At 54.1% G+C, this 27,791-nt stretch overlaps 1 protein-coding gene and 1 long non-coding RNA gene across 5 annotated transcripts in view; one reads left to right on the top strand and one right to left on the bottom strand.

Moving 5' to 3' along the window:
• The window catches only part of LOC137431895 (integrin beta-6), a 194,552-nt gene that overhangs the window by 77,221 nt on the left and 89,540 nt on the right, over positions 1-27,791 (bottom strand). For all 4 annotated transcript variants that reach the window (XM_068123725.2, XM_068123727.2, XM_068123726.2 and 1 more), the window contains exon 7: positions 23,518-23,679. In XM_068123725.2, the coding sequence (XP_067979826.1) occupies positions 23,518-23,679 (162 nt within the window). The remainder of the gene's footprint in view (positions 1-23,517; positions 23,680-27,791) is intronic.
• Positions 23,190-27,791, top strand: part of LOC144893039 (uncharacterized) — a 40,854-nt gene continuing 36,252 nt past the window's right edge. Inside the window, exons 1-2 of the long non-coding RNA XR_013624195.1 lie at positions 23,190-23,410; positions 23,557-23,615. This is a non-coding gene — a long non-coding RNA (uncharacterized LOC144893039). The remainder of the gene's footprint in view (positions 23,411-23,556; positions 23,616-27,791) is intronic.

Here is a 27,791-nt window from a genome sequence, read left to right as displayed (position 1 = left end):
TTCCTCCATCCGTACCTTCGGTTTGCGCAGCATCGCATTCTGCTTCGGGGGCCAGCGCTTCAGGTGGGACTTCATCACGGCGAACGTGCCCTTGGCCTTGCTGGGTGCAGATTTTTTTTGCGCGCATGGGCTTTTGGTCGAAGTCAAACGATGTCGGCTCATCAACGCGGAGACCTTCAGCTCGCTCGCTTGCTCATTGAGCGGCTCCGCTCCGACCAAGCTAGCCTGCGCGCTCCCGGCCGTGGACGATTTCACCCGCCTACTCGCCGAGTTTCCCGCCCCCACGTTCGAAGCACGGCGTCGAACACCACATCCCAACCACAGGTCCACCGGTCTACGCCAGGGCTCGCCGCCTCGACCCGGCCAAACTCGCCGTAGCGAAGGCGGAGTTCGACGTGCTGGAGCGATTGGGAATTGTGCGGCGCTCGAATAGCGCGTGGGCCTCGCCCCTGCACATCGTGCCCAAACCGGGTGGCGACCATGCGGCGATTACCACCGCCTCAATGATGCCACCACCCCCGACCGGTACCCGATACCACAAATACAGGACTTTTCCACCCGTTTGGCGGGGCGGGTGATCTTCTCCAAGGTCGACCTCATTCGGGGCTACCACCAGGTACCTGTCCGGCCGGCCGACGTTCCGAAGACGGCTGTAATTACACCTTTTGGCCTCTTCGAGTTCCTCCGAATGCCGTTCGGCCTTAAGAACGCGGCCCAGGCCTTCCAGCGGCTGATGGACAGTGTGCTGCGCAATCTCACCTTTCTGTTCGTCTACCTGGATGACATTCTCATCGCCAGCACTTCCCGGGTGGAGCACCTCGTCCACCTGCGCACGCTTTTTGAGCGCCTCGGCCAGCACGGCCTCATCATCAACCCGGCGAAATGCCAGTTTGGCGTAACGGCCGTCGACTTCCTGGGGCACCGCATCACGAAGCGCGGGGCCGTCCCGCTGCCTACCAAGGTGGAGGCAGTCACAAGTTTCCCGCGCCCTCGCTCCATCAAGGCCCGACAGGAATTTTTGGAGATGGTAAATTTTTACCACCGGTTCGTGCCTCGCGCCGCCCAACTCATGCGCCCCCTGTACAAAGCCCTCCGGGGCAAGCCGGCCAAGCACGTCGTTGCCTGGACCACAGAGATGGACGCGGCATTCACGGGCGCTAAGCTGGCCCTCGCCAACGTGACATGCTGGCGCACCCATCGCCCTCACCACGGACGCTTCCGACTACGCGGTGGGTGCCGTGCATGAACAGTGGGTGAACGGAGCTTGGCAACCGCTGGCCTTCTTCAGCCGGCAGCTTCGCCCTAACGAGCGCAAGTATAGTGCTTTAGACCGCGAGCTCCTCGGCCTTTACCTGGCTGTTCGCCACTTCCGCCATCTTTTGGAGGGCCGCCCGTTCACGGCGTTTGTGGACCACAAACCCCTGGTCTTCGCCATGGCCAAGGTTACGGAGCCGTGGTCGGCCCGCCAGCAGCGCCACCTCTCCGCCGTGTCCGAATTTACGACGGACATCCGGCACGTCGCGGGCAAGGACAACGCTGTGGCCGATTGCCTGTCCCGGTCCGGCATGAATGCCGTCCACCTGGGTGTGGACTTCGCCCGCATGGCGGCCGACGAGACCGCCGACCCCACGGTGCAAGCCCTCCGGACAGCGGACACAGGCCTGCGGTTGGCCGACATCCCCTTCGAGGACACAGGCACAGTTCTCCTGTGCGACGTCTCCCTGGGCCAACCTCGCCCCATCGTGCCCACCGGATGGCGGCGGCACATTTTTGACGCCCTCCACGGCCTTTCCCACCCGGGCCGGAAAGCATCACAGAAGCACGTGGCAGCGAAATTCGTCTGGCACGGGCTCCGTAAAGACGTCCGCGACTGGGCCAATGCCTGTGTCGCCTGCCAGCGCGCGAAGGTCCACCGGCACACCCAGGCCCCGTTGGCACCATTCGACGTGCCCGCGCGGTGCTTCGACCACGTCAATGTGGACCTAGTGGGACCCCTTCCCTCCTCGCGGGGCTTCACCCACCTCCTCACAATGGTGGACAGGACCACCAGGTGGCCAGAGGCCGTCCCGCTGGCATCAAAAACATCCGCCGACGTGGCGCAGGCCTTCATTGGCACCTGGATTGCCCGTTTCGGCGCCCCCTCGGACATCTCCTCCGATAGAGGCCCGCAATTCACCTCCGAGCTTTGGGGCGCGGTCGCCCAGGCCTTGGGGGTCAAGCTTCACCGCACCACGGCCTACCACCCCCAAGCCAACGGCTTGTGCGAGCGGTTCCACCGCTCAATGAAGGCCGCTCTCAGGGCCAGCCTCCAGGACGACGGTTGGGCCGACAGGCTCCCGTGTGTCCTATTGGGCCTCCGAACGGCCCCTAAAGAGGACCTCCAGGCTTCCACCGCCGAGCTGGTCTACGGCCAGCCACTGCGCGTGCCGGGCGAATTCATCCCTGACGCCACTGGCCCCTGGTCCGCGGCTCGCCAACGCTCGGTCCTCCAGGAGGCCGCCAGGAGATTTGCCCCCGTGCCCACGTCCCACCACGGCTGCCCCCAACCCCACGTCCCCCCAGCACTTCGCACTGCGGAGTACGTTTTTATCCGGCACGGCGCACACCGGGGACCGCTCCGGCCGCCGTACGATGGACCTTTCCGGGTCCTGAAGCAGGACGACAAGTCGTTCACCATCGACATCGGCAGCAAGGCGGACCGCATCTCCGTGGACCGCCTCAAGCCGGCTCATTTGGACCTCGACCAACCTCCACGGTTGGCCCTTCCTCCACGTCGGGGCCATCCCCCGTCAACCAGGCCCCCCGCCCGACCATCCACCGCCCCGCCACCTACCACCCCCACACGAATCGTCAGGGGTCGTTTCGGCCGGGTCATCAAGACCCCCCTCAAACTGACTCTACCGGTGCATGTTAATTCTGGGGGGGCGCGTGTAGCGGTTACCGGTAGCATGACACAATTACCCTGCACCGGCCGATGACGCAACCGGCGAGCGGTCACGTGTCCGGACTCGCCTGGGCGTGTTGAGACTTGCCTTTACCGGGCGAACGCTTGCCTTGCATACCACGCCCCGTTGAGAGGCGTGGCTTATCTATTTGCATACCACGCCCTGCCTGAGAGGCGTGGCTTTTGTGTGTTTAGTTTCTGATATATATTGCCGCCCGTTCGATGGGCTGATTCAGTGCAGTGGAGTTCATTTGAGGAATAAATAGCTCAGAGAAACCGAATTCCTGGCGTCGTCCATTTTGTCCGATTTTTATCGTGCGAGCACAGCTCCCACAGTGGATCAACAGTGGGGGTGTAATAAAAGGCAAAAAAAAGTAACATCAATTGAAGAATTACATGACAAGTCAGCCTTGTTGGAAGGGTGCCAAGAGCAGGATGACATGGAAATCAATACCCAGGAAGACTTCGTCACAGGAGAGAGCTTTGGCAACCATGGCAACTTGGAAGGCTGCGGTGGTGGATGATCAGCCTTTGACACTGAGTGTCTTCGGGGTGTCACTAGTATGCAGAGCGGCACAGTGGCTCAGGCAGAAGAGATTTGAAAGTGTTCAAGACACTTGGACTGCTGTAGTGATGGTACAGTCTTAAAAACAAGGAAGGAGCACCAAAGGTGCCAAAGCGCAAAGTTTGGTGCCGCGAGTCCAGGCAATAGAGCATTGACAGCGACACTCGAGTGTAAACGATTCACTCAAACCACAGCCTTATTAACAGTGGGCAAAGATGAAAATGCCACCCAACAACATTCACCACTTTGAGAACACAACATTCTCACACCATATTCAACAAATATATAAATACTAGCCGAAACCCGTAGAACATCCACGGAAGGGAGGATGTGGTGTATGGATAGAGTGTACCATTATGGATGGCATAGGGGATTTGCTTGTCCGAGTAAGAATTTAGGAAGAAAGATGAGAATGAAGAGTGCATATATGAACAACGATCGCCGACACCGGCACAAATGCATGCTCTGGATTGTCCACTCAGTGGACGGCTTGCTTTCGCCTTCGCCTGTCCAATCAGCGGACGGCTTGCTTCGCCTTCGCCCAGCAGATGCCAATACGATGGCGTCGTAAGATGGCGTCGTATCGGTAGTTAATCGGATGCTTTTGGGCCCCAACGTCGGCTAATTCAGATTTTTCGAGTATGGCTGTACGTGATAAACAAAGAGCGCGGTTCGTAGATCGTAAATCCATTAGTGCCGTGGGCATCGGGTCACTGGGTGCGGCATAAAAGGGATAACAAAGTCGAGTCCTCACGCTATTATTATATAGATATTAACTCCATGTAAATATATTAACAACCAACGTTGTCCAGGTCGTTTATATTCTTATTATATTCAGGAACACCCTCTATATTCTATTATATATATATACAAAACAAAACGCTCACCACAAACTGCTGCAGTTCTTTTCCTTCTATGTTTAAATTGTTCACAATCACCAACAAGTTATCTCTCCTCAACTCAGCACACACTTCTTCACTTGGTTGGGAATCAATACCTCACCTAACAAACACTCCTAATAACACAATCCTTTGCTCTCCAAAGCAATGGTTGCTCATCCCATCTTTCATCAGCAGTCTCGCAATCACCACTGCACAGTCACCAGTTGCAGGGAATAGTTCATGTCTGGTTCTCTGTCCACTCAACGGCGTGGACCAACAATGGTCTAGTTTGAGATATCCCCACAGCCACCTATGTGAGAATGCGCCTCTTACCCTCTCCTGCACACAGATGGGTCGCCTCTTGCTCGAGGATGAACCTCACTAGTGCCTCTTTCAGCCTTTGAGACATGCATGCCAAACCTCTGTACCACCAGGGAGATATTAAAAACTCCATGGCAGCACAAGCTCTTTGACCACATCAATGTACAGTTTATTGATGGGGAATGGATGAGAAGGGTCCAGTTGAGCAACGACTGGATGAGGAGGAAGAGTGTGTTTTTTGATGTGAGCTGGACCTCAATGCTGGTCTGATCACATTTCTGTAAACTCAATTCGGCAATGTGGAGTCGAGGATGTCATCCAAGTGATGGTGAAGACTGTATGTGCGAGTCAGGAGGTGTGACGTGTTTCCGGTATTCAGCCCACGCATGGTAGGCTGCTCACAGCCGCCAGGGCCTGCACCACCACCACCTGCCTTTCAGAGGCCGTCCAAAACTATCAACATTTTCACAGTACTACAAAGAGTAGCACTTTTCCAGATCCACCCCACCCACTTCCCAAATTAGTACTTTTCAACATTTGTTTCAGAAAAAAAACTGAATCATTCATTTCAAGTAAAAAAAAAAACCCATGTGATTAGACAATACAAGTCAATACAAGTATTACTAGTCAATACAAGATTTGATACTGTAACATCACTTTTTTGCATTTATGGTCAATCTCGTTATTCTCTAATGGCCCATATTTCACTGAAATAGTTTCAAATTTGGAACCTTTGTCAAATGAGCTGCACCACTGATGTCAGGCAGATAGAAACAATGAGCAACAAATGATGCATTTTTATGTAATTTGTGATCTTTGTTACTAGAAACGTGCTCGACACTCTTAACAGTTTTGCACATTCAAGGCCATCCTTTCTTGAGTTGATGGCTTTCCTGATCCTGGTATTTTAGCAGCTGGTATAGGGTAGGGTATCTCACATTGCATACAGGACAGCTGGGTGACATCTCTGATTTCTTGGCATGCTTTCCACCATAAACATGCACGGTGTGATGAACACTTTCAGCATTAGAGGAGGACTGGTTTCAGTATTTGGGGCAGCCTCATACAATGTACACAACATGTAAAGTGTATCCCTGGCTGTCAAACCTTTGGGGAGCACACAGCTGTCAGAATGCCATGAAGTGGGACAGGATGTTCTGGATCCACAGTAATTGGTTTAATGTGCCAGGATTAAGAGGATGGCATGATCCACACTGTTACGACGTTACGTGCTCCTCCCGAAACCCCGGTCACGGTGTACCTCCGAGCCCAGAGAGGAGTCACGGCAGAAAGATGTGTTATTCTGTATGTCAAAGATCAATGGTGAAACCACACCAATTGTTACTAACAAACAAGTATTGTATTAAGATCACACAAGAATAACAGTACAACAACAATAGTGATCAATTGTACAACCAATATATATTTCCTATGATGGTAGCATCAGGTTCGTATAATATAACTCACTGTGCTCCAAGTGAGCGAAAAGCAGAACATTCCCAATGTCTCTATTCCGGCATCAAGCCAAAGTCGATCCGCTCCAGTGATCGTCAGAACGATGTCTAATCGAGACCAGAATCCCGTTCGGTTGAGTGACAGTCACACTGCCAAAGATGGGCGAAGGTACCCTCCAGAAGCGACGGAGAAATCACACCTTCTGGTACGGACGTTCAACGGCTCCCACTCGGCGAACCGCAATTTCCCATTCAAAATCCACGTTACACACACACACCAGATTAACGTCTGGATACGGTGACAATGGTTAAAGCGAGGCGAAAAACGTTGAGCGATGCGCAAATCCTGCGCGAGGTAAAATGTCCGACGGCCCATACTCGAGACGTAACGGCCCTCCAATGATTCTCTTCAGAATCAACCGCAAAACCTGTCATGCAGGTTTATGTCACAGCGATAACAACTCTGTCGCAGGAATCCCTTTCCTGGGAAACCCAAAGTTCACTCGTGACTCTCGTTCGCCAACGTTCGCTCCAAACCTCAAAGCAGCTCGGCTTTCTTGTCGAACTCCCTCGCTCCGCCTTCTCTTCCTCCTCTTCCTCTTGTCGTCGTCCGGCTCCGGTTTCATTTAAAACATTAACTTTTTTACCTTTTGAAAATAGTAATCTCTATTTCCCTTAAACGACAACAATAATAGTACATGGAACCAACAATGTTTACAGTGGATGAAAACCACAACAACGGAAGTGACGAATCCGTAACAACACCTTCACAGCTGTCATAGGTTTGGCCTCACAGTGACAATTGGGTCCATTGCAACACCCTTTATTGAACGACACATGATCTCTCCACCAGTCAATGCGCTTCGCAAAGAACTTCCACCCCGCCAGCAGTTTGACTTGTCACAGCTTCGTGTTGAACATCCGTTTCACATCATCATTATCATCATATAATCTTGTCATTCACATTCATATCAACTGAAGTGATTGGATGACATTAATGAGTTTTTTGTCAACCCAGTATGAATTGAGGACGTCCAAAGGATTGTTGAAAATACCTCTCTTCCTCAAGCAGATCACTTGCAGACAGATTTTGACCACCTGGCAGATACTCCTCATTAGGCAGGCAGAGACATGCATGTTACCCACTTTGAACATGTGTACACATGCACACATGCAAAAGGTAATATGGGGTACCACTAGCATTGGCCAGCCACATCGGTATAATGCGAGTGGTGATTTCAATCAAGCAGTAGGTTAAGAGTGAGGGCCAATGTGCTAGTGATGTCATGCATGTTAAACACAAGATGGTCAAACATTCCCCATTTTTATTGATCTGGATGTTTAAATTTAAATTTTTTGCATTCAATTCAAGCCTGGTGTTGGCTTTGCGGTTAGGGTGCAGGCTTGGGATCCTAGGATCCTGGGTTCCTTAGCGGTTAGGGTGCAGGCTTGGGATCCTAGGATCCTGGGTTCCTTAGCGGTTAGGGTGCCAGCTTGGGATCCTAGGATCCTGGGTTCCTTAGCGGTTAGGGTGCAGGCTTGGGATCCTAGGATCCTGGGTTCCTTAGCGGTTAGGGTGCAGGCTTGGGATCATAGGATCCTGGGTTCCTTAGCGGTTAGGGTGCAGGCTTGGGATCCTAGGATCCTGGGTTCCTTAGCGGTTAGGGTGCAGGCTTGGGATCCTCGGATCCTGGATTCCTTAGCGGTTAGGGTGCAGGCTTGGGATCCTAGGATCCTGGGTTCCTTAGCGGTTAGGGTGCAGGCTTGGGATCCTAGGATCCTGGGTTCCTTAGTGGTTAGGGTGCGGCTAGGGATCCTAGGATCCTGGGTTCGAATCCCAGTCGATCACTGAATTAACACCAGGGGGTTGACTCAGCCTGTCATCCTTCAAAGGTCGGCAAATTGAGTACCAGTTCACTAGTAATTCCCTAAGAGGCGACTAATAGGGTTGGCGGCAGGAAGGGCATCCAGCCATAAAACATGGCTTTAAAAAAGCCAACCCCTGCTCTGCGGGGAAAAATGGCCTCTAAAGGTGGTTCATTCAATTTAACCCAAAGTTCTTTACTCGATCGACGCCCAACCCGCAGGTGCACACACCATAGTCCAAACTGGAGTTGTTAGTTTTTTTTAAGCACAAGCAGTACACCGGCATGGCACACCGGTGGAGCAACTGATGACCTGTTATTCTTATCCGCTCTCTTTTCTGCCTTACCACGTGTCCGCATATATACACTTGGACAAAGAACTTTGTTTACGCCCCCTCCCCCCCCCCGCCCCCCACTACAAACTACTCAAAATTAGTAGATGGTTCTATGACCAGAAGCCACAACAAACTGCTTGTTCACACGACATAGTTCAATATTTTAAAGTAATCAGAAATTTCCCAAAATTCCTTCACACGGCTTAAAGTGTAACTACAATATTATAACTTGCCATCTTTTCCTGGACTCAACGTTCAGAAGAAACATCTCATCTGAACAAATATTAGACATCAAACGTACACCGCACACGCGCGAACATCTTATTAAACCATGACACGGGCGAAACAGTGATCCTTCGTAAATACTTTGTGACACCTGGGTTTGAAATGGCCAATAAAATGGTCTTTCTCTAAAGCAGAGAAACGGTTTGGCACAAGATGAAGCAGAACTTTTCACGTATCATTAACGGGGGTTTAAGATCATTTCGTCAGCCTGGGCGAATACATTGGGCCACCCTGGGCGAATACATTGGGCCACCCTGGGCGAATACATTGAGCCAGCCTGGGCGAATACATTGGGCCACCCTGGGCGAATACATTGAGCCAGCCTGGGCGAATACATTGGGCCACCGTGGGCGAATACATTGGGCCACCGTGGGCGAATACAATGGGCCAGCCTGGGCGAATACATTGGGCCAGCCTGGGCGAATACATTGGGCCACCGTGGGCGAATACATTGGGCCAGCCTGGGCGAATACAATGGGCCAGCCTGGGCGAATACATTGGGTCAGCCTGGGCGAATACAATGGGCCAGCCTGGGCGAATACATTGGGCCACCGTGGGCGAATACATTGGGCCACCGTGGGCGAATACAATGGGCCAGCCTGGGCGAATACATTGGGCCACCGTGGGCGAATACAATGGGCCAGCCTGGGCGAATACAATGGGCCACCGTGGGCGAATACAATGGGCCAGCCTGGGCGAATACAATGGGCCAGCCTGGGCGAATACAATGGGCCAGCCTGGGCGAATACAATGGGCCAGCCTGGGCGAATACAATGGGCCACCGTGGGCGAATACATTGGGTCAGCCTGGGCGAATACAATGGGCCAGCCTGGGCTAATACATTGGGCCACCGTGGGCGAATACATTGGGCCACCGTGGGTGAATACAATGGGCCAGCCTGGGCGAATACATTGGGCCACCGTGGGCGAATACAATGGGCCAGCCTGGGCGAATACATTGGGCCACCGTGGGCGAATACAATGGGCCAGCCTGGGCGAATACATTGGGCCAGCCTGGGCGAATACATTGGGCCAGCCTGGGCGAATACATTGGGCCACCCTGGGCGAATACAATGGGCCAGCCTGGGAGAATACATTGGGCCAGCCTGGGCGAATACATTGGGCCAGCCTGAGCGAATACATTGGGCCAGCCTGGGCGAATACAATGGGCCAGCCTGAGCGAATACAATGGGCCACACTGGGCGAATACATTGGGCCAGCCTGAGCAAATACATTGGGCCAGCCTGGGCGAATACATTGGGCCAGCCTGAGTGAATACATTGGGCCACCCTGGGCGAATACATTGGGCCAGCCTGGGCGAATACATTGGGCCAGCCTGGGCGAATACATTGGGCCAGCCTGAGCGAATACATTGGGCCAGCCTGGGCGAATACATTGGGCCACCCTGGGCGAATACATTGGGCCAGCCTGGGCGAATACATTGGGCCACCCTGGGCGAATACAATGGGCCAGCCTGGGAGAATACATTGGGCCAGCCTCGGCGAATACATTGGGCCAGCCTGAGCGAATACAATGGGCCAGCCTGAGCGAATACAATGGGCCACCCTGGGCGAATACATTGGGCCAGCCTGAGCGAATACATTGGGCCAGCCTGGGCGAATACATTGGGCCAGCCTGAGCGAATACATTGGGCCACCCTGGGAGAATACATTGGGCCAGCCTGGGCGAATACATTGGGCCAGCCTGGGCGAATACATTGGGCCAGCCTGAGCGAATACAATGGGCCACCCTGGGAGAATACATTGGGCCAGCCTGGGCGAATACATTGGGCCAGCCTGAGCGAATACAATGGGCCACCCTGGGCGAATACAATGGGCCAGCCTGGGCGAATACAATGGGCCAGCCTGGGAGAATACATTGGGCCAGCCTGGGCGAATACATTGGGCCAGCCTGAGCGAATACAATGGGCCACCCTGGGCGAATACATTGGGCCAGCCTGAGCGAATACATTGGGCCAGCCTGGGCGAATACATTGGGCCAGCCTGAGCGAATACATTGGGCCAGCCTGGGCGAATACATTGGGCCAGCCTGGGCGAATACATTGGGCCAGCCTGGGCGAATACATTGGGCCAGCCTGGGCGAATACATTGGGCCACCCTGGGCGAATACAATGGGCCACCCTGGGCGAATACATTGGGCCACCCTGGGCGAATACATTGGGCCAGCCTGGGCGAATACATTGGGCCACCCTGGGCGAATACAATGGGCCAGCCTGGGAGAATACATTGGGCCAGCCTGAGCGAATACATTGGGCCAGCCTGAGCGAATACAATGGGCCACCTTGGGCGAATACATTGGGCCAGCCTGGGCGAATACATTGGGCCAGCCTGGGCGAATACATTGGGCCAGCCTGGGCGAATACATTGGGCCAGCCTGGGCGAATACATTGGGCCAGCCTGGGCGAATACATTGGGCCAGCCTGGGCGAATACATTGGGCCAGCCTGGGCGAATACATTGGGCTAACCTGGGCGAATACATTGGGCCAGCCTGGGTGAATACATTGGGCCAGCCTGGGCGAATACATTGGGCCACTCTGGGCGAATACATTGGGCCAGCCTGGGCGAATACATTGGGCCAGCCTGGGCGAATACATTGGGCCAGCCTGGGCGAATACATTGGGCCAGCCTGGGCGAATACATTGGGCCAGCCTGGGCGAATACATTGGGCCAGCCTTGGCGAATACATTGGGCCACCCTGGGCGAATACATTGGGCCAACCTGGGCGAATACATTGGGCCAGCCTGGGCGAATACATTGGGCCAGCCTGGGCGAATACATTGGGCCAGCATGGGCGAATACATTGGGCCACCCTGGGCGAATACATTGGGCCACACTGAGCGAATACATTGGGCCAGCCTGGGCGAATACATTGGGCCAGCCTGGGCGAATACATTGGGCCAGCCTGGGCGAATACATTGGGCCAGCCTGGGCGAATACTTTGGGCCAGCATGGGCGAATACATTGGGCCACCCTGGGCGAATACATTGGGCCACCCTGAGCGAATACATTGGGCCAGCCTGGGCGAATACATTGGGCCAGCCTGGGCGAATACATTGGGCCAGCCTGGGCGAATACATTGGGCCAGCCTGGGCGAATACATTGGTCCAGCCTGGGCGAATACATTGGGCCAGCCTGGGGGAATACATTGGGCCACCCTGGGCGAATACATTGGGCCAGCCTGGGCGAATACATTGGGCCACCCTGAGCGAATACATTGGGCCAGCCTGGGCGAATACATTGGGCCAGCCTGGGCGAATACATTGGGCCACCCTGAGCGAATACATTGGGCCAGCCTGGGCGAATACATTGGGCCAGCCTGGGCAAATACATTGGGCCACCCTGGGCGAATACATTGGGCCACCCTGAGCGAATACATTGGGCCAGCCTGGGCGAATACATTGGGCCACCCTGAGCGAATACATTGGGCCAGCCTGGGCGAATACATTGGGCCAGCCTGGGCGAATACATTGGGCCAGCCTGGGCGAATACATTGGGCCAAATGGGCCAGCCTGGGCGAATACATTGGGCCAGCCTGGGCGAATACATTGGGCCAGCCTGGGCGAATACATTGGGCCAGCCTGGGCGAATACATTGGGCCAGCCTGGGCGAATACATTGGGCCAGCCTGGGCGAATACATTGGGCCAGCCTGGGTGAATACATTGGGCCAGCCTGGACGAATACATTGGGCCAGCCTGGTCGAATACATTGGGCCAGCCTGGGCGAATACATTGGGCCACCCTGAGCGAATACATTGGGCCAGCCTGGGCGAATACATTGGGCCAGCCTGGGCGAATACATTGGGCCAGCCTGGGCGAATACATTGGGCCAGCCTGAGTGAATACATTGGGCCAGCCTGGGCGAATACATTGGGCCACCGTGGGCGAATACAATGGGCCAGCCTGGGCGAATACAATGGGCCACCGTGGGCGAATACAATGGGCCAGCCTGGGCGAATACAATGGGCCAGCCTGGGCGAATACAATGGGCCAGCCTGGGCGAATACAATGGGCCAGCCTGGGCGAATACAATGGGCCACCGTGGGCGAATACATTGGGTCAGCCTGGGCGAATACAATGGGCCAGCCTGGGCGAATACATTGGGCCACCGTGGGCGAATACATTGGGCCACCGTGGGCGAATACAATGGGCCAGCCTGGGCGAATACATTGGGCCACCGTGGGCGAATACAATGGGCCAGCCTGGGCGAATACATTGGGCCACCGTGGGCGAATACAATGGGCCAGCCTGTGCGAATACATTGGGCCAGCCTGGGCGAATACATTGGGCCAGCCTGGGCGAATACATTGGGCCACCCTGGGCGAATACAATGGGCCAGCCTGGGAGAATACATTGGGCCAGCCTGGGCGAATACATTGGGCCAGCCTGAGCGAATACATTGGGCCAGCCTGGGCGAATACAATGGGCCAGCCTGAGCGAATACAATGGGCCACACTGGGCGAATACATTGGGCCAGCCTGAGCGAATACATTGGGCCAGCCTGGGCGAATACATTGGGCCAGCCTGAGCGAATACATTGGGCCACCCTGGGCGAATACATTGGGCCAGCCTGGGCGAATACATTGGGCCAGCCTGGGCGAATACATTGGGCCAGCCTGAGCGAATACATTGGGCCAGCCTGGGCGAATACATTGGGCCACCCTGGGCGAATACATTGGGCCAGCCTGAGCGAATACATTGGGCCACCCTGGGCGAATACAATGGGCCAGCCTGGGAGAATACATTGGGCCAGCCTGGGCGAATACATTGGGCCAGCCTGAGCGAATACAATGGGCCAGCCTGAGCGAATACAAGGGGCCACCCTGGGCGAATACATTGGGCCAGCCTGAGCGAATACATTGGGCCAGCCTGGGCGAATACATTGGGCCAGCCTGAGCGAATACATTGGGCCACCCTGGGAGAATACATTGGGCCAGCCTGGGCGAATACATTGGGCCAGCCTGGGCGAATACATTGGGCCAGCCTGAGCGAATACAATGGGCCACCCTGGGAGAATACATTGGGCCAGCCTGGGCGAATACATTGGGCCAGCCTGAGCGAATACAATGGGCCACCCTGGGCGAATACAATGGGCCAGCCTGGGCGAATACAATGGGCCAGCCTGGGAGAATACATTGGGCCAGCCTGGGCGAATACATTGGGCCAGCCTGAGCGAATACAATGGGCCACCCTGGGCGAATACATTGGGCCAGCCTGAGCGAATACATTGGGCCAGCCTGGGCGAATACATTGGGCCAGCCTGAGCGAATACATTGGGCCAGCCTGGGCGAATACATTGGGCCAGCCTGGGCGAATACATTGGGCCAGCCTGGGCGAATACATTGGGCCAGCCTGGGCGAATACATTGGGCCACCCTGGGCGAATACAATGGGCCACCCTGGGCGAATACATTGGGCCACCCTGGGCGAATACATTGGGCCAGCCTGGGCGAATACATTGGGCCACCCTGGGCGAATACAATGGGCCAGCCTGGGAGAATACATTGGGCCAGCCTGAGCGAATACATTGGGCCAGCCTGAGCGGATACAATGGGCCACCTTGGGCGAATACATTGGGCCAGCCTGGGCGAATACATTGGGCCAGCCTGGGCGAATACATTGGGCCAGCCTGGGCGAATACATTGGGCCAGCCTGGGCGAATACATTGGGCCAGCCTGGGCGAATACATTGGGCCAGCCTGGGCGAATACATTGGGCCAGCCTGGGCGAATACATTGGGCCAACCTGGGCGAATACATTGGGCCAGCCTGGGTGAATACATTGGGCCAGCCTGGGCGAATACATTGGGCCACTCTGGGCGAATACATTGGGCCAGCCTGGGCGAATACATTGGGCCAGCCTGGGCGAATACATTGGGCCAGCCTGGGCGAATACATTGGGCCAGCCTGGGCGAATACATTGAGCCAGCCTTGGCGAATACATTGGGCCACCCTGGGCGAATACATTGGGCCAACCTGGGCGAATACATTGGGCCAGCCTGGGCGAATACATTGGGCCAGCCTGGGCGAATACATTGGGCCAGCATGGGCGAATACATTGGGCCACCCTGGGCGAATACATTGGGCCACCCTGAGCGAATACATTGGGCCAGCCTGGGCGAATACATTGGGCCAGCCTGGGAGAATACATTGGGCCAGCCTGGGAGAATACATTGGGCCAGCCTGGGCGAATACATTGGGCCAGCCTGGGCGAATACAATGGGCCAGCCTGGGCGAATACAATGGGCCACCGTGGGCGAATACATTGGGTCAGCCTGGGCGAATACAATGGGCCAGCCTGGGCGAATACATTGGGCCACCGTGGGCGAATACATTGGGCCACCGTGGGTGAATACAATGGGCCAGCCTGGGCGAATACATTGGGCCACCGTGGGCGAATACAATGGGCCAGCCTGGGCGAATACATTGGGCCACCGTGGGCGAATACAATGGGCCAGCCTGGGCGAATACATTGGGCCAGCCTGGGCGAATACATTGGGCCAGCCTGGGCGAATACATTGGGCCACCCTGGGCGAATACAATGGGCCAGCCTGGGAGAATACATTGGGCCAGCCTGGGCGAATACATTGGGCCAGCCTGAGCGAATACATTGGGCCAGCCTGGGCGAATACAATGGGCCAGCCTGAGCGAATACAATGGGCCACACTGGGCGAATACATTGGGCCAGCCTGAGCAAATACATTGGGCCAGCCTGGGCGAATACATTGGGCCAGCCTGAGTGAATACATTGGGCCACCCTGGGCGAATACATTGGGCCAGCCTGGGCGAATACATTGGGCCAGCCTGGGCGAATACATTGGGCCAGCCTGAGCGAATACATTGGGCCAGCCTGGGCGAATACATTGGGCCACCCTGGGCGAATACATTGGGCCAGCCTGGGCGAATACATTGGGCCACCCTGGGCGAATACAATGGGCCAGCCTGGGAGAATACATTGGGCCAGCCTGGGCGAATACATTGGGCCAGCCTGAGCGAATACAATGGGCCAGCCTGAGCGAATACAATGGGCCACCCTGGGCGAATACATTGGGCCAGCCTGAGCGAATACATTGGGCCAGCCTGGGCGAATACATTGGGCCAGCCTGAGCGAATACATTGGGCCACCCTGGGAGAATACATTGGGCCAGCCTGGGCGAATACATTGGGCCAGCCTGGGCGAATACATTGGGCCAGCCTGAGCGAATACAATGGGCCACCCTGGGAGAATACATTGGGCCAGCCTGGGCGAATACATTGGGCCAGCCTGAGCGAATACAATGGGCCACCCTGGGCGAATACAATGGGCCAGCCTGGGCGAATACAATGGGCCAGCCTGGGAGAATACATTGGGCCAGCCTGGGCGAATACATTGGGCCAGCCTGAGCGAATACAATGGGCCACCCTGGGCGAATACATTGGGCCAGCCTGAGCGAATACATTGGGCCAGCCTGGGCGAATACATTGGGCCAGCCTGAGCGAATACATTGGGCCAGCCTGGGCGAATACATTGGGCCAGCCTGGGCGAATACATTGGGCCAGCCTGGGCGAATACATTGGGCCAGCCTGGGCGAATACATTGGGCCACCCTGGGCGAATACAATGGGCCACCCTGGGCGAATACATTGGGCCACCCTGGGCGAATACATTGGGCCAGCCTGGGCGAATACATTGGGCCACCCTGGGCGAATACAATGGGCCAGCCTGGGAGAATACATTGGGCCAACCTGAGCGAATACATTGGGCCAGCCTGAGCGAATACAATGGGCCACCTTGGGCGAATACATTGGGCCAGCCTGGGCGAATACATTGGGCCAGCCTGGGCGAATACATTGGGCCAGCCTGGGCGAATACATTGGGCCAGCCTGGGCGAATACATTGGGCCAGCCTGGGCGAATACATTGGGCCAGCCTGGGCGAATACATTGGGCCAGCCTGGGCGAATACATTGGGCTAACCTGGGCGAATACATTGGGCCAGCCTGGGTGAATACATTGGGCCAGCCTGGGCGAATACATTGGGCCACTCTGGGCGAATACATTGGGCCAGCCTGGGCGAATACATTGGGCCAGCCTGGGCGAATACATTGGGCCAGCCTGGGCGAATACATTGGGCCAGCCTGGGCGAATACATTGGGCCAGCCTGGGCGAATACATTGGGCCAGCCTTGGCGAATACATTGGGCCACCCTGGGCGAATACATTGGGCCAACCTGGGCGAATACATTGGGCCAGCCTGGGCGAATACATTGGGCCAGCCTGGGCGAATACATTGGGCCAGCATGGGCGAATACATTGGGCCACCCTGGGCGAATACATTGGGCCACCCTGAGCGAATACATTGGGCCAGCCTGGGCGAATACATTGGGCCAGCCTGGGCGAATACATTGGGCCAGCCTGGGCGAATACATTGGGCCAGCCTGGGCGAATACTTTGGGCCAGCATGGGCGAATACATTGGGCCACCCTGGGCGAATACATTGGGCCACCCTGAGCGAATACATTGGGCCAGCCTGGGCGAATACATTGGGCCAGCCTGGGCGAATACATTGGGCCAGCCTGGGCGAATACATTGGGCCAGCCTGGGCGAATACATTGGGCCAGCCTGGGCGAATACATTGGGCCAGCCTGGGGGAATACATTGGGCCACCCTGGGCGAATACATTGGGCCAGCCTGGGCGAATACATTGGGCCACCCTGAGCGAATACATTGGGCCAGCCTGGGCGAATACATTGGGCCAGCCTGGGCGAATACATTGGGCCACCCTGAGCGAATACATTGGGCCAGCCTGGGCGAATACATTGGGCCAGCCTGGGCAAATACATTGGGCCACCCTGGGCGAATACATTGGGCCACCCTGAGCGAATACATTGGGCCAGCCTGGGCGAATACATTGGGCCACCCTGAGCGAATACATTGGGCCAGCCTGGGCGAATACATTGGGCCAGCCTGGGCGAATACATTGGGCCAGCCTGGGCGAATACATTGGGCCAAATGGGCCAGCCTGGGCGAATACATTGGGCCAGCCTGGGCGAATACATTGGGCCAGCCTGGGCGAATACATTGGGCCAGCCTGGGCGAATACATTGGGCCAGCCTGGGCGAATACATTGGGCCAGCCTGGGCGAATACATTGGGCCAGCCTGGGTGAATACATTGGGCCAGCCTGGACGAATACATTGGGCCAGCCTGGTCGAATACATTGGGCCAGCCTGGGCGAATACATTGGGCCACCCTGAGCGAATACATTGGGCCAGCCTGGGCGAATACATTGGGCCAGCCTGGGCGAATACATTGGGCCAGCCTGGGCGAATACATTGGGCCAGCCTGAGTGAATACATTGGGCCAGCCTGGGCGAATACATTGGGCCACCGTGGGCGAATACAATGGGCCAGCCTGGGCGAATACAATGGGCCACCGTGGGCGAATACAATGGGCCAGCCTGGGCGAATACAATGGGCCAGCCTGGGCGAATACAATGGGCCAGCCTGGGCGAATACAATGGGCCAGCCTGGGCGAATACAATGGGCCACCGTGGGCGAATACATTGGGTCAGCCTGGGCGAATACAATGGGCCAGCCTGGGCGAATACATTGGGCCACCGTGGGCGAATACATTGGGCCACCGTGGGCGAATACAATGGGCCAGCCTGGGCGAATACATTGGGCCACCGTGGGCGAATACAATGGGCCAGCCTGGGCGAATACATTGGGCCACCGTGGGCGAATACAATGGGCCAGCCTGTGCGAATACATTGGGCCAGCCTGGGCGAATACATTGGGCCAGCCTGGGCGAATACATTGGGCCACCCTGGGCGAATACAATGGGCCAGCCTGGGAGAATACATTGGGCCAGCCTGGGTGAATACATTGGGCCAGCCTGAGCGAATACATTGGGCCAGCCTGGGCGAATACAATGGGCCAGCCTGAGCGAATACAATGGGCCACACTGGGCGAATACATTGGGCCAGCCTGAGCGAATACATTGGGCCAGCCTGGGCGAATACATTGGGCCAGCCTGAGCGAATACATTGGGCCACCCTGGGCGAATACATTGGGCCAGCCTGGGCGAATACATTGGGCCAGCCTGGGCGAATACATTGGGCCAGCCTGAGCGAATACATTGGGCCAGCCTGGGCGAATACATTGGGCCACCCTGGGCGAATACATTGGGCCAGCCTGAGCGAATACATTGGGCCACCCTGGGCGAATACAATGGGCCAGCCTGGGAGAATACATTGGGCCAGCCTGGGCGAATACATTGGGCCAGCCTGAGCGAATACAATGGGCCAGCCTGAGCGAATACAAGGGGCCACCCTGGGCGAATACATTGGGCCAGCCTGAGCGAATACATTGGGCCAGCCTGGGCGAATACATTGGGCCAGCCTGAGCGAATACATTGGGCCACCCTGGGAGAATACATTGGGCCAGCCTGGGCGAATACATTGGGCCAGCCTGGGCGAATACATTGGGCCAGCCTGAGCGAATACAATGGGCCACCCTGGGAGAATACATTGGGCCAGCCTGGGCGAATACATTGGGCCAGCCTGAGCGAATACAATGGGCCACCCTGGGTGAATACAATGGGCCAGCCTGGGCGAATACAATGGGCCAGCCTGGGAGAATACATTGGGCCAGCCTGGGCGAATACATTGGGCCAGCCTGAGCGAATACAATGGGCCACCCTGGGCGAATACATTGGGCCAGCCTGAGCGAATACATTGGGCCAGCCTGGGCGAATACATTGGGCCAGCCTGAGCGAATACATTGGGCCAGCCTGGGCGAATACATTGGGCCAGCCTGGGCGAATACATTGGGCCAGCCTGGGCGAATACATTGGGCCAGCCTGGGCGAATACATTGGGCCACCCTGGGCGAATACAATGGGCCACCCTGGGCGAATACATTGGGCCACCCTGGGCGAATACATTGGGCCAGCCTGGGCGAATACATTGGGCCACCCTGGGCGAATACAATGGGCCAGCCTGGGAGAATACATTGGGCCAGCCTGAGCGAATACATTGGGCCAGCCTGAGCGGATACAATGGGCCACCTTGGGCGAATACATTGGGCCAGCCTGGGCGAATACATTGGGCCAGCCTGGGCGAATACATTGGGCCAGCCTGGGCGAATACATTGGGCCAGCCTGGGCGAATACATTGGGCCAGCCTGGGCGAATACATTGGGCCAGCCTGGGCGAATACATTGGGCCAGCCTGGGCGAATACATTGGGCCAACCTGGGCGAATACATTGGGCCAGCCTGGGTGAATACATTGGGCCAGCCTGGGCGAATACATTGGGCCACACTGGGCGAATACATTGGGCCAGCCTGGGCGAATACATTGGGCCAGCCTGGGCGAATACATTGGGCCAGCCTGGGCGAATACATTGGGCCAGCCTGGGCGAATACATTGAGCCAGCCTTGGCGAATACATTGGGCCACCCTGGGCGAATACATTGGGCCAACCTGGGCGAATACATTGGGCCAGCCTGGGCGAATACATTGGGCCAGCCTGGGCGAATACATTGGGCCAGCATGGGCGAATACATTGGGCCACCCTGGGCGAATACATTGGGCCACCCTGAGCGAATACATTGGGCCAGCCTGGGCGAATACATTGGGCCAGCCTGGGCGAATACATTGGGCCAGCCTGGGCGAATACATTGGGCCAGCCTGGGCGAATACTTTGGGCCAGCATGGGCGAATACATTGGGCCACCCTGGGCGAATACATTGGGCCACCCTGAGCGAATACATTGGGCCAGCCTGGGCGAATACATTGGGCCAGCCTGGGCGAATACATTGGGCCAGCCTGGGCGAATACATTGGGCCAGCCTGGGCGAATACATTGGGCCAGCCTGGGCGAATACATTGGGCCAGCCTGGGCGAATACATTGGGCCACCCTGGGCGAATACATTGGGCCAGCCTGGGCGAATACATTGGGCCACCCTGAGCGAATACATTGGGCCAGCCTGGGCGAATACATTGGGCCAGCCTGGGCGAATACATTGGGCCACCCTGAGGGAATACATTGGGCCAGCCTGGGCGAATACATTGGGCCAGCCTGGGCGAATACATTGGGCCACCCTGGGCGAATACATTGGGCCACCCTGAGCGAATACATTGGGCCAGCCTGGGCGAATACATTGGGCCAGCCTGGGCGAATACATTGGGCCAGCCTGGGCGAATACATTGGGCCACCCTGAGCGAATACATTGGGCCAGCCTGGGCGAATACATTGGGCCAGCCTGGGCGAATACATTGGGCCAGCCTGGGCGAATACATTGGGCCAGCCTGGGCAAATACATTGGGCCAGCCTGGGCGAATACATTGGGCCAGCCTGGGTGAATACATTGGGCCAGCCTGGGCGAATACATTGGGCCAGCCTGGACGAATACATTGGGCCAGCCTGGTCGAATACATTGGGCCAGCCTGGGCGAATACATTGGGCCACCCTGAGCGAATACATTGGGCCAGCCTGGGCGAATACATTGGGCCAGCCTGGGCGAATACATTGGGCCAGCCTGGGCGAATACATTGGGCCAGCCTGGGCGAATACGTTGGGCCAGCCTGGGCGAATACATTGGGCCAGCCTGGGCGAATACATTGGGCCAGCCTGGGCAAATACATTGGGCCAGCCTGGGCGAATACATTGGGCCAGCCTGGGCGAATACATTGGGCCAGCCTGGGCGAATACATTGGGCCAGCCTGGGCGAATACATTGGGCCACCCTGAGCGAATACATTGGGCCACCCTGGGCGAATACAATGGGCCACCCTGAGCGAATACATTGGGCCAGCCTGGGCGAATACATTGGGCTAGCCTGGGTGAATACATTGGGCCACCCTGAGCGAATACATTGGGCCACCCTGGGCGAATACAATGGGCCACCCTGAGCGAATACATTGGGCCAGCCTGGGCGAATACATTGGGCCAGCCTGGGCGAATACATTGGGCCAGCCTGGGCGAATACATTGGGCCAGCCTGGGCGAATACATTGGGCCACCCTGAGCGAATACATTGGGCCACCCTGGGCGAATACAATGGGCCACCCTGAGCGAATACATTGGGCCAGCCTGGGCGAATACATTGGGCTAGCCTGGGTGAATACATTGGGCCACCCTGAGCGAATACATTGGGCCACCCTGGGCGAATACAATGGGCCACCCTGAGCGAATACATTGGGCCAGCCTGGGCGAATACATTGGGCTAGCCTGGGTGAATACATTGGGCCAGCCTGACATGTCTCGGTGTCTCACAAATGGTGAGATTGTGGAAATGTTTTTAGCAGGTGAGACCGGTGCACAGACCGTATGTTCACATTACTGACTGACACACACACACACACACACACACACACACACACACACACACACACACACACACACACACACACACACACACACACACACACACACACACACACACACACACACACACACACACACACACACACACACACACACACACACACACATACACGGTGAGAGATTGAAAATGTTTGTTTAAGTCGAGGCTCTAATTAAAGGAAATGGCAAGCAAAGAAATGATCAGGTTATGGGTGAATAAAAGACTCATCACGCAACTTATTTTCATGAAAACGAACCTTCTCTCCATCCTCACGAGTTTATTCATTCATTGGAATGCCAAATGTATATTTGAATATATAATATTTGAATCCAGAGTTTTAAAACAAATACCCTGAACAAAGAAAAAAAAAAAGAATTGCAAAAACAAAACTTGTATTTGCAAATGTAGTGATTATTGTAGTAGTCACATGTTACCGGGGCATGCTAAGCGAAAAGTGGGGTTAAGCAAGTGGGTAACTTTGCCCGTCTGTCGGTCCATTTGCAAACGGCAGTTTATGATCGAGGAACAACTTAATTTCAATTGAATGTTATATTTTGAACACGAATCGGACCATGAATGGGAACACGAACGTGTAGTCGAGCACTACTTTGGCTCTGAATTCGTCCTGATCGCGCATGCGCAGAGGGGTCCTGTAGTTTGTTTCACACCGTCTGCCTGTGTGGCAGTGAAACTAAATTGAAAACCATTCCAAACACAAAACGTGCTATTTTTAACGACGTCATAAAGGACACAAACAACACACACTTTCGAAGTGTTGTTGAAGCATGTTGTCGTTTTTGTTTATAGCCCCGGACAGCCCTCTCGAACAAGCCCGTGGCACGGAGACAGCCGATCAATCTCGCGGTAGCGACCCAGAGATCCCCCACTTCTAGGATGGTGAAGGTGAACCCCGCCTTCACGAAGTCAGGGCCACGGCGGACTTAGAAAGAGAGGGACAAGAGGGAAAGGGCCGTTCCGTGGGAACCGATCGCCATTCTGACCGTGACTGCGCTGCCCTTACAAATACGGGCAGCAGCGAAGAATGGGGAAGATTTGCCACCATCCCCCGACTTAAATTGGGCAGGGGGTGGGTACAACCACCACGAAGAGCCGTCCCCGATAGTTGTTAATGAAACATGTTAAATAAGGCGGTGTAATCGACGCTGCATCAACGGCGGTAAACTCGGAAAAAAAATTGTACAACCTTTTAAAATCTTTATTATTTTATTTCAATTGAATTATAAACTTTAACACAGAAGAACACAAAACGCCTTTTTGCACTTTAAAAACCCTTCCATTTCACAGTACTTGGACAAAATATTACGGCATTCTATGTCACCACGACCAATCAAATTTGCCGCTCGCAGACCCCGTCCATGTCTTTTTTCTCAAGACTGTGTGGGGTAAGGTGTTCTGTGAACTCTCTAGTTGTTCTGTGAACTCTCTAGTTGTTCTTGTAACACAATAATATTGATTATATTGATAATTGTATGGTAAAGATTTCACTCACCATTCGGGTGTCCATATCATACATGTTCTGTTCATTTAGGTGACACTGCCCATCGTGAGGAACCACCAAACCGGCCATCTTGCCATCAAGAGCAAAGTGTGAGTCAGCATCCGTCACATACACCAGCAGGTGCATGGCTTCACTTCGCCATCCAATCTGATCCTGTTTATAAACATACACGAAGAAAAAAGAACAACAACAACAATGGAAAAAACAAACACACAAACACACGTTTTCAAAAAATGAATGAATGAATGATCGTTTTAAGGCCATTTTCCCCGCTAGAGCGGGGTTCAGCCTTGCGGGCCCCATGACAATCATGGTTCCCTGTTTGAGGCAATGTTTTTATGGCCGGATGCCCTTCCTGACGCGAACCCTTGGTCACGGTCTTACGATGTGCAGGGATATGGTGTACCTATTCTAAACTGGGGTACACATCGGGATCATTCATCCCAGCAAGCTGGTACTCAATTTGCCGACCTCGGAAGGATGACAGGCTGAGTCAACCCCCCTGGTGTTAATATAGCGATCGACCGGGATTCAAACCCAGGATCCTAGGATCCCAAGCCGGCACCCTAACCACTAAGGAACCCAAGATCCTAGGATCCCAAGCCTGCACCCTAACCGCTAAGGAACCCAGGATCCTGGGATCCCAAGCCTGCACCCTAACCACTAAGGAACCCAGGATCCTGGGATCCCAAGCCTGCACCCTAACCACTAAGGAACCCAGGATCCTAGGATCCCAAGCCTGCACCCTAACCACTAAGGAACCCAGGATCCTAGGATCCCAAGCCTGCACCCTAACCGCTAAGGAACCCAGGATCCTGGGATCCCAAGCCTGCACCCTAACCACTAAGGAACCCAGGATCCTAGGATCCCAAGCCTGCACCCTAACCACTAAGGAACCCAGGATCCTAGGATCCCAAGCCTGCACCCTAACCGCTAAGGAACCCAGGATCCTAGGATCCAAAGCCTGCACCCTAACTGCTAAGGAACCCAGGATCCTAGGATCCCAAGCCTGCACCTTAACCGCTAAGGAACCCAGGATCCTGGGATCCCAAGCCAGCACCCTAACCGCTAAGGATCCCAGGATCCCAAGCCTGCACCCTAACCGCTAAGGAACCCAGGATCCTAGGATCCCAAGCCTGCACCCTAACCGCTAAGGAACCCAGGATCCTGGGATCCCAAGCCAGCACCCTAACCGCTAAGAAACCCAGGATCCTAGGATCCCAAGCCTGCACCCTAACCGCTAAGCCAACACCAGGCGAAACACAACCTGTGTTTCAAACACAGTTGCTATTCTCTGGCGAAGCACCATAACCGCCAAAGCAGTTCCAGCACCTGGAATGCTCACCTGCACACATTTATCAGTCCTCCAAATGAAAGATTCAAGAGTAGATTGTCTCGTGTACTTCGACAAGCCTGTTCGTCCCGTCTGCCGGCATTGGCGAGTTATCCCCAGAACACGAAACAAATGACAAATTCCTGCCCTAACCTTAGTCAGGCGTGGCCACCTGGTTCACAAAAGACTTGGGCCAACCTTCCCCCGACCAACCCCACATGAACGTGGGAATCATCGTGGCCGTTAAAGAAGAAGAGACAAATGTGTCTGACATGTTATGGTCAGCAGACATCGACATGTTAGCAGAATACATCTTGTGATGGACTCTTGTACAACATTCACACTTCCGTGCTCTGTCCCGGAAACTTGATTTGCTACTTTCAACCAAAACCTAATCTATATGGATCGGTACAATTATAATATTTGATAAATAATTTATAGTCCGACATTACAACTGATCATGTCTCAAAATCAATGTTCAATGAAACTTTCATAAGTTTACTCACACATATATTTATTTATTACCTTTGTCGTTATTTACATATTTTATTGTTTTTATCTGCATTACTGTAACTGTATTGAAAGTACACAATAATAATAATAATAATAATAATAATAATAATAATAGAGTCATATAAAGAACATTGATGTGCTCGCACTTGTTTCACATACGTATACTTGATCACGGTTCGTGCAGTTTCTCCTGTCATGTGACGTCATCTGTGCCTTGCTGCTCCAAGCTCGGGCCTGTATTTCGTTATTTAACCGAATTTGGTTTGATGGTCACAAATAAACGATCGTGCAGAAGAAGAAGTCGTCCTGAGGAGCCCCAAAAAATGTTGAAACCATGGTCCACGACTCCACTGTCCTTCATTTGTAACCTTGAAAAAAACTTTCTTAAATCCTATGGAAGAGTGGTCCAATTGTATGACCGGAAGAGTGGTCCAATTGTATGACCGGAAGAGTGGTCCAATTGTATGACCGGAAGAGTGGTCCAATTGTATGACCGGAAGAGTGGTCCAATTGTATGACCGGAAGAATGGTCCAATTGTATGACCGGAAGAGTGGTCCAATTGTATGACCGGAAGAGTGGTCCAATTGTATGACCGGAAGAGTGGTCCAACTGTATGACCGGAAGAGTGGTCCAACTGTATGACCGGAAGAGTGGTCCAATTGTATGACCGGAAGAGTGGTCCAATTGTATGACCGGAAGAGTGGTCCAATTGTATGACCGGAAGAGTGGTCCAATTGTATGACCGGAAGAGTGGTCCAATTGTATGACCGGAAGAGTGGTCCAATTGTATGACCGGAAGAGTGGTCCAATTGTATGACCGGAAGAGTGGTCCAATTGTATGACCGGAAGAGTGGTCCAATTGTATGACCGGAAGAGTGGTCCAATTGTATGACCGGAAGAGTGGTCCAATTGTATGACCGGAAGAGTGGTCCAATTGTATGACCGGAAGAGTGGTCCAATTGTATGACCGGAAGAGTGGTCCAATTGTATGACCGGAAGAGTGGTCCAATTGTATGACCGGAAGAGTGGTCCAATTGTATGACCGGAAGAGTGGTCCAATTGTATGACCGGAAGAGTGGTCCAATTGTATGACCGGAAGAGTGGTCCAATTGTATGACCGTAAGAGTGGTCCAATTGTATGACCGGAAGAGTGGTCCAATTGTATGACCGGAAGAGTGGTCCAATTGTATGACCGTGCATTGTGGGCCTCGTTTGTGCTTTATTGACCATGCGCTTCAGCCTTTGGGTTGGGGCATGTGTATGCTCGTGGGACAGTCTTGTTGGACTGTGTGCTTTGGCCATGGGGTCAAGGTGCATGTCCTAAGCTGTTTAAATATTTGATTTATTGTACCTTATTTTATTAAAAAGGCACGACCCAAAAGGGCAAGTAAGATCGAAATCTTGAAGGGCAGCTCCGTTTGATGTTTGGCCAACAAGTATAAATAATCCCAGTTTTTTTTTGTTTTTGTTTTTTGGACTCAGAATCGAGGCTCGTGAAAGAGCTAACATTTATCACACAAACAAATCAAACAGACAAACGAAGTATATAAAAAGAGGGAGTGGAAGACAAGATGGGGAGAGAAGGGGAAGCACACAAACACAACATTTGAGAGCAGGGACATCGGGAGATGTGTGGGAGGGAGAGGGCTTGGGGGAGGAGGCATGGGAAGGGGGGGGGGGGGAGTATAAAACACAAGGACACCAAGGACTTCCAGGAAAGAAGTTGGTATTTCAAAAAAGTGGATTTGAGGTGAAATTAGCGGGGGTAGAAAAGATCATGGTTTTGGATTGGGGAAGATAAGAGATGGTGGTGAACAGCTGTTTTAAAGACCTGGAGGGAGGAGTGGGATTGAAGAGAGTGAGGGAGTTTGTTCCAGAGGTGGGAGAAAAGAGTAATGAAGGAGTGAAGGTGAGCAGAGAGTCTTGATTTTGGCAGTTTAACCATAAGAGGGTTGCAGGCAAATCTTGTGCGACCTGTGGGAATATTTGAGGGACAGAGCCCAGAGAGAGCTGGGGGAGCAAGGCCGGAGAGGACTCGGTAGAAGACAGAAAGTCATATATATATATATATGTATATACAGTCACGTGAAAAAGTAAGTACACCCCATGTAAAGTTTTGACTTTTTCAACATATTTCAACATACAGCTATTTGATCTTCATTTCAACAATATTGATAGATAAAGGTGATAGAATATAACAAATATCATGAAACATTTACATTTTGTAAGCCTAGTGTTGGATTAGCGGTTAGGGTGCAGGCTTGGGATCTTAGGATCCTGGGTTTGAATCCCGGTCGATCGCTATATTAACACCAGGGGGGTTGACTCAGCCTGTCATCCTTCCGAGGTCGGCAAATTGAGTACCAGCTTGCTGGGATGAATGATCCTGGTGTGTACCCCGATTTAGAATAGGTACAC

This window comes from Myxine glutinosa, chromosome 7 (genome assembly GCF_964187855.1).
Source record: "Myxine glutinosa chromosome 7, kmMyxGlut1.1, whole genome shotgun sequence".
Classification (NCBI taxonomy): Eukaryota; Metazoa; Chordata; class Myxini; order Myxiniformes; family Myxinidae; genus Myxine; species Myxine glutinosa.
The sequence above is the reverse complement of the archived record's forward strand: the minus strand, read 5'-3'. Positions and strand labels throughout refer to the sequence as shown.